The following is a 7,913-nucleotide window of genomic DNA, read 5'->3' as shown; positions in this document are numbered from 1 at the left end:
TATTATTATTATTATTATTATTATTAGCTATTGATTGGGAATGTGATTAATTTCATGGAGCACAGTACTTTTCGTTCAGCTAGTCACGAAATTCCCAACTTTTACGGAGCCCGAATATTTATTGCCGTGTTCGCAACACCGCCACTGGCACCCATACTGATTACGAAACTTCAATTGTCGATTGACTGACTGGGCGTTTGCTTGTTCGCTTCCGGGAACGGGACATCATGAAATTTCTCTCATGAAAAGTTTAAAAAGAAAGTTAGTTCAAATGATCGAAACTGCGGAAATTAGATGTCAAAATGTGGACAGAACGCTACCTCTGAATGGGGAGATAGGGGGGTGCGCTCATGTAAACGCAGGATAAGCAATGAAGGACTTCTTCGTCTCAAATTATTTCAAAACGAACTTCCATTTTAGCTCTAACTTTACGAACTAAACGTTTATACTGTACCTAAACACAGACATCGTCATATAAACTTACTTTAATTAATGCGTTTGCTCACCCTGTAACACGTACGGAAACTTTAATATTGGAAAACCTAATTGAGTCTGCGGACACGGTGGGAGGGTAACTAGTAACTCTCATTTTAGGCCGCGCCACAGCTCAAGCGGTTAGTCGCTGGCTTCCCATCGCGGCGGCCCGGGTTCGATCCCGGGTCTGGTCAAGTGGGATTTGTGGTGGACAAACTGGCGCTGGGGCAGGTTTTCTCCGAGTACTTCGGTTTCCCCTGCCAATCTTCATTCCACCAATTGCTCCACAATCACCTTCACCTATCATCTGGGGCTGGTACAATAGGCCAGAAGTGGCCGCAGTACAAGGGAATTAGTCCCACCCCACTAGCAATAAAAAAATCTTTCATTTTTAGCACGCCTATAAACAGACTGATGGTTCGAAGAGCGAAGAAGGAGTCTAGAGAAACTGGAAAAATTAGGAGCTTCCTAATATACATTCTCTCACAAATAAAAACAGGTTGCGATGGGCAGGACATGCAGTATGCATGGGAGAAATGTTTAATATATATATGAACTGTAGACCTATTTCTAGGCAACGCCCGAAATATGTGCACGCAGCAATAGAACCAGTGTCGCAAGAGGTTTTTCCTATGTGGTTCACATATATCCATTGCTAGGTAACGGTCCAATAAACACGTTTTCTTGACAACAGAAGACGGTGTTTTTCGTGGGGTCCGTGAAGAGAAGTTATCTTGAAGATAATCGACGTTGCAAACAATTGAGGGTTGAGGGTTCAGCTGTGGAGTGTTAACCAGCGGGCAACCGAAGCCGAAGAATCTCCATTGCCAAGGTTCGTTACCAGAAACGTCTAGTGAAGACACGACAGAGAAATAGCCATTGCGGACAGCTGTTGCCAAGTAAAGACTAGTGGCAACAGGATGAGAAAACTTAGTGCTGAGTGATTTGTAGTGTGGAAATCAGCAATAGTGCTATAGTTATTTGTAGTTACGACCAGAATAATGATCAATAAATCTATTCGCCAAACCAAACCCCATCTACAGTCACTAATACGCGTAACAATATATATTTAGTAAAAAGATCACTTTGTAGTCCTATATGTCGTTCCACATGGTAGGATAATATTAAAATTTATCTTACAGAAATAGGTTATGAAGGTGTGGACCCAATTCATCTGGCTCAGGATAGGAAACAGTGACGGACTCTTGTGAACAAGGGATTTAAGCATTGAGATACAAAAGAGGGAAAAGGAACTCATTGATTACATGAGCTACTGTCTAATTTCCCAAGAACAATTCAGCTCTATGTACATGAAGTCAGTTTTACTCACTCATCGAGCTGAGCTCTTCTGGCGGAGAAGCCAAATCTGCAGCAACTCAAGAATTTCCCAGCATTTTATGGAACTCAAAGGTTCATTACCGTGTTCAAAAGAGCCCTCCACTGGTCCCTATCCTGAGCCAGATCATTCCAATCCATCCCATATCTCTAAGATCCATTTTAATATTGTCCACCCACCTAATCCTCGGTCTTCTCGGTGGTCTCTTTCCTTCTGACTTCCCAACCAATATCCTATATGTATTCATCTTCTCCCCCATTCGTGTTACATGATCTGCCCACCTAATCCTCCTTGACTTGATCATTCTAATTATACTTGGAGAAGAGTACAAGTTATGAAGCTCCTCATTGTGCAGTTTTCTCCAGTTTCCTGTCACTTCATCTCTCTTCGGTCGAAATATTCTCAACACCCTCTTCTGAAACACCCTCAGTCTATGTTCCTCCCTTAATATCAGAGGTAAAGTTTCACACCCATACAGAACCACAGGCAATGAAATCTGTTTTAAGTAAAATAAATGTCCGAGGAATTCTGTGTTCTCTGGTATAAAACTGGGTAGCCCGCAGACTACATGGCGTTGTATCCCAGAAGGTAGAACTCATCATACCCACTGCTGTGAGAGCCTCAGACCCTACACGGCGCTATATCCCACAAGATAGGACTCTTCAGAACCACCGCTGTGGGAACCTCATATCTTACAAGGTAAGTGTCATTTACAATTTGATTCATCCAGTAATCGGTTGAGAAAATTACAATAAATTTACGAATAAAAAAAGTTCTACCTCAGTCATAACGTTGTCGTCATTTCATTTCATTCAGATGGCTTAAGAACAGTGCAATTTAAGAAAAACTAGAAAATTCAGTTATTCCAATAGAAATATAATTTTTAAATTTCCAATCACGACGTGCGATTTCGAACTATTCCTTCACTTTACGAAACGTCATAACGCCACAACCATCAGCAACAAGACCACGTTTTTATGTGCTCCTGTTATCTCGGCTGCTGGGTAGTGTTAGCTGCAGAGACATGCGCTGCTCAGTGCTGCCGCGTAGTGGGGAGAGGCGCACAGTTCTGCCTACACTCGGCGGGCGACACAGCCTATATAGCGAGCCGCTCACTACGGACGGTCAGTTAGTAGTTACGAATAGCTGTTGTGAGAGTGAAGTGTGATATTAGTCCGGCGCTCGGGTCGCGTTCGCGAACACAAGCTCGTTATAATGAAAGTATTTCGTTTCTGGAGTTAAGTCAGGACGTGTTTTATGTGAATTCGTGTAATGAGGAGTGCTAATTTTATAAAGTATTCAGTTGGATGCCACTCGTAATACATTTTTATGTCTGTGCAACGCGTGGTGAACAACACTTCTGTAGGACTTCGTGTGTCAGTAAAGCCACGTTCGAAACCTGCATTCACAATACAGTCTTAATCCTGTTTAAGTGCGCGTTATTCAGTTTGTATAACCTATTATGGGCATTGCGTCGTGGCTAATAGAAACAAACGCGTGTGTTTGATTGACATTATTTCGGATATGCTGCTAGACTGCTTTATTACGTATGTGACTATACTAATGTGCTTCTGTATTTCGACGTCTTCAAGGCGGCTACAGGGGTAAAACATGTCGGCGAGAATAAATCATCATTCGCATTGGATCTCATGATAAATTGCATTATCATCAGTGTGTAAATCAGTGAAACAGTGTGCGTAAGACTATGGCCTGTCGCCGGCGTCGAGTGCAGGCAGCGGAGTGGGTGTCACTGACAGGCATCCGCGTAGATTCCAGCCGCCTCACGCTTGCGTTTCTTCTGCTACTGTCGCCCATCGCAACACTAAGCTTCAGTAAATACGAAACCCCCGATCAGTGTACGTGGAGCGCGGACAACAATGAGACTAGCTCGGGTCGCGTGGCGGTGTCGTGTCGGGTGCGAACGCTAGACGGAGACGGGTCGAACCTCAGCGCTCTGCAAGTCGAGGGCACCGCCCGGCTCCGGGTGCAGTGTAGCCAAGTATTGCTTTTCGAAAGTTCTTTGCCACCTCACGCCTTTCAGAGACTGAACCAGCTCGAAGAACTGGTTATCGAGGATTGTAAAATTCTGCAGTTACCTGCTGACGCGTTTGATGGACTCAGAGACTTAAAACGTTTATCGATTAACACGCACAATGCTGAGTGGGGCTCGAGCAAGGCTATGGAACTGGCTGCGAATAGTTTGCGTGGACTGAAAGAGCTGCAGACACTTGATCTCTCCGGCAACAACATACGCTCCTTACCCGAAGACATATTCTGTTATCTGGCGAATCTACAGACTTTAAATCTAACACGAAACCGCATCCGTGATGCTGACATGCTTGGTTATATCACGAGACGAAATATATACGAAGCGAGCACCAGTGTTCCCAGGGCTGAGTGTGTTGGGGGGCTGGATGTCAGATCGTTAGACATTTCGTGGAACCAGCTGCAGATTCTGCCGGCAGACTCCGGTATTACCAGACTTCGGCAACTCCAGAATTTATACCTGCAGCACAACGAATTGGCAGAGGTTTATGGAGATGCCTTATCCGGATTAACCTCTCTAAGGGTCCTCAATATGTCCAACAACAAACTGGAATCTCTTCCTGGAGGTCTGTTCGCGAGTTCTATGGAGATGCGGGAGATATACCTACAGCACAACTCTCTGTACGAGTTGGCACGCGGCCTCTTCCGTCGGCTTGAACAACTTCTCGTCCTAGACTTGTCTGACAACCAGCTGAGTAGCAGTCACATTGACGACGGGACATTCGTCGGCCTCATCAGACTCATCGTCCTAAACCTCTCACACAATGCTCTGACACGTATCGGCGCCCATACGTTCAAGGATCTGTTCTTTCTTCAGATACTTGACTTGAGGAACAACTCTATTGGTTACATTGAAGATAACGCTTTCCTTCCATTATATAACCTACACACCCTTAACCTAGCCGACAACAGACTCCACCACATCAGCGCCCTCCTTTTTAACGGACTTTTCGTGCTAAGCAAGCTTACACTTAGCAATAATTTGGTTGTGAATATTGATCCTCAAGCGTTTAGAAATTGTTCCGACTTGAAAGAACTCGATTTGAGCTCCAACGCTTTGTCTAATGTACCTGAAGCATTGAAGGAATTGTCCTTCCTGAAAACACTGGACTTGGGTGAAAATCAAATTAGTGAGTTCCATAACGGCTCGTTTAGGAATCTACAGCAGTTGAATGGGCTTCGTTTAATCGGCAACAATATTGGCAACTTAACTCGGGGCATGTTTTGGGACCTCACGAGTCTTCAGGTACTTAACCTTGCCAAAAACAAAGTGCAACAAATCGAGCGAGGCACGTTCGAACACAACACGCAGCTAGAAGCTATTCGCCTGGACGCTAACTTCCTCACTGACATCAACGGTGTGTTCAACACACTCTCTAGCCTTCTGTGGCTCAACTTGTCTGACAACCATTTGGTATGGTTTGACTACGCTTTCGTTCCTGTCAACCTCAAGTGGCTCGACATACACGGGAACTTTATTGAACGCCTGGAAAATTATTTCAAGATTCAGACAGGACTCCATATTAAGACTCTGGATGCCAGCCATAACAGAATAACTGAAATATCTGCCATGTCCGTCCCCAACAGCGTGGAGCTACTATTCATAAATAATAATATGATCTCTCTTGTTCACACTAACACATTCTTGGACAAGCATGATCTTGTGAGGGTTGACATGTATGCTAATGAACTCGTGAAACTAGACCTGAATGCACTGAGGTTGTCGCCGATTCCTGAGAATAAAACTGCCCCAGAGTTTTATATCGGTGGAAATCCTTTCCATTGTGACTGCTCCATGGAATGGCTTCAGATGATAAACAACATGACACAACTCCGCCAGCACCCAAGAGTCATGGATTTGGATAATATCTTGTGCAAGATAACGTATTCGCGTGGTCTGCCCACACTGCCAGCCATCGACGCCAAGCCTTCCAACTTCCTGTGCACATACGAGACCCATTGTTTCGCCTTATGCCACTGTTGTGATTTTGACGCATGTGACTGTGAGATGACGTGCCCATCTAATTGTACTTGTTATCATGACCAGACTTGGACAACCAATTTGGTGGACTGCTCGGGCCTTGCAACGAATGTGATACCACGCCGGATCCCGATGGATGTCACCGAACTCTATTTGGACGGGAACAACTTCGGTGAACTGCAAAATCACGTGTTTATAGGCCGCAAAAATATGAGAGTTCTGTATGTAAACGCTAGTCGAGTGGAAACTATTCAGAATCGTACGTTTAATGGCCTTAATTCTCTACAGATACTTCATCTTGAAGACAATAAAATCCATGAACTGAAAGGTTTCGAGTTCGAGCACTTGTCACACCTTAGAGAGCTTTATCTGCAGAATAACATAATTGCATTCATTGGCAACCTCACTCTTCTTCCACTGAGGTCGCTGGAAATATTGAGGCTGGACGGAAATCGCTTAATAACCTTCCCTGTCTGGCAACTGACGCTAAACTCGTACCTTGTGGAGATATCATTGGGTAACAATAACTGGTCGTGTCGCTGCAAGTTCCTGCAAGAACTTCAGATCTGGGTGGCAGACAATGCGCGCAAAGTTATCGACAGTGAAGATATAACCTGCTACAATAACGAAACCAAACCTCCAGAGAGACGAGCCGTGGATGTTAACAACACTGCCTGTAGTGACTATTATTCTGGTGGCTCAGTTATAGAAAGATTCATTGTATCTGACTATTTGCCCATGGTGATTGTAACTCTGTCTGCCTTCATCTTGGTGCTCCTCCTTACTGTACTTATGTTTGTATTCCGAGAACCAGTGAGGGTGTGGGTGTACTCACGATATGGCATCCGTCTATTTCACTTCAAAGCGAGCTCTTCCAAACACTGTGAGGAGGAGAGAGAGAAGTTATACGACGGTTACGTGTGTTACAGCCCAAAAGACGAGGAATTTGTGTTGCAGTCCATCGTTGCTGAGCTGGAACATGGAAACCCATCTTTCCAGTTGTGTCTGCATTACCGTGATCTGGTTCATCACTCCTACGTTCAGCACTCAGCCTCTCCCGTAGTGTTGGAAGCGGCAGACGCCAGTCGAAGAGTGATCCTTGTCCTGTCCCGTAACTTCCTTCAGACAGAATGGTCGCGCTTTGAGTTCCGTTCAGCACTTCATGAAGCCCTCAAGGGACGAATCTTTAAGTTAGTACTTGTAGAAGAAAGTAGTAGCCTGCCAGAAGCAGAACTGGACCCCGATCTAAGGCCTTATCTGAAGACTGGAGCTCGAGTTCGATGGGGTGAGAAGAGATTCTGGGAAAGACTGAGGTATGCAATGCCTAACGGCGACAGCCAACGCAAAAGTTCCATGTACCGACGCAATATCAATAATTACACCCTAGATTCTGGAGTCGGCAACGGTGCTCATCACCACGCCTATCTAGAGAAGACCAAAACTCCGCATTCTGCGTCACAAAACCTGCAGATGCACATTAATAACCACCCCCTGTTCCAGTCTGCCGCCGCCGCCGCCGCTGCCACCAATAACGACGCGGCACACATAATGTCCCCTCCTGCATATTCCTCGACAACGACGCTGCCAAGAACGCCTCACAAACATCAGAACAACCACCAAGAAGCGCGACACGACAACGACGATGCTAACTACTCGTCTGCTACCACCGCCACCCCTTCTCCCAGACCAGCTCACAGGCATAATTACCAAGTGAAACACCACCCCCAAAATAACTTCATGAGGGGGGCGACTGCGGGCCCTGATTCTTCCGAATCCACCTCCAGCCCTCGCCCCATATCGGAGCACATTTACTCCTCAATAGACTCAGACTATTCTACGTTAGAAAGAGACGCGTCGGGGTTCCGTAGGGGCGTGATTGGCGTGCACCAACAGCACAGGCATCCGTGGAGGACTGCCGGAGCCGGCCCTGTCATGGATAGCAGTGGCGCGCAGGCCTACCTGGTGTGACGCGCGTGAACGCTTAACTGTGTAGCTCAGGTAAGTACATTTTGTGGTGACTCGCGCATGTTTTCATTACGTTTACTCTTAATCCCAGTTAAGTTTCCTTTCGAATTA

The 7,913-nt window shown here is 45.6% G+C and overlaps 1 protein-coding gene across 1 annotated transcript in view; it reads left to right on the top strand.

Moving 5' to 3' along the window:
- The first annotated feature begins 2,938 nt into the window (after positions 1–2,938).
- LOC111865520 (toll-like receptor 7) overlaps positions 2,939–7,913 on the top strand; it is a 139,492-nt gene continuing 134,517 nt past the window's right edge. Inside the window, exon 1 of the mRNA XM_023853617.2 lies at positions 2,939–7,835. Within this exon, the coding sequence (XP_023709385.1) occupies positions 3,516–7,805 (4,290 nt within the window). The 5' untranslated portion in view covers positions 2,939–3,515 and the 3' untranslated portion in view covers positions 7,806–7,835. The remainder of the gene's footprint in view (positions 7,836–7,913) is intronic.

The sequence above is a fragment of the Cryptotermes secundus genome, unplaced genomic scaffold, assembly GCF_002891405.2.
Source record: "Cryptotermes secundus unplaced genomic scaffold, Csec_1.0 scaffold560, whole genome shotgun sequence".
Taxonomy (NCBI): Eukaryota; Metazoa; Arthropoda; class Insecta; order Blattodea; family Kalotermitidae; genus Cryptotermes; species Cryptotermes secundus.
Note: the sequence above shows the minus strand (reverse complement) of the source record. Positions and strands in the feature narration are given on the sequence as shown.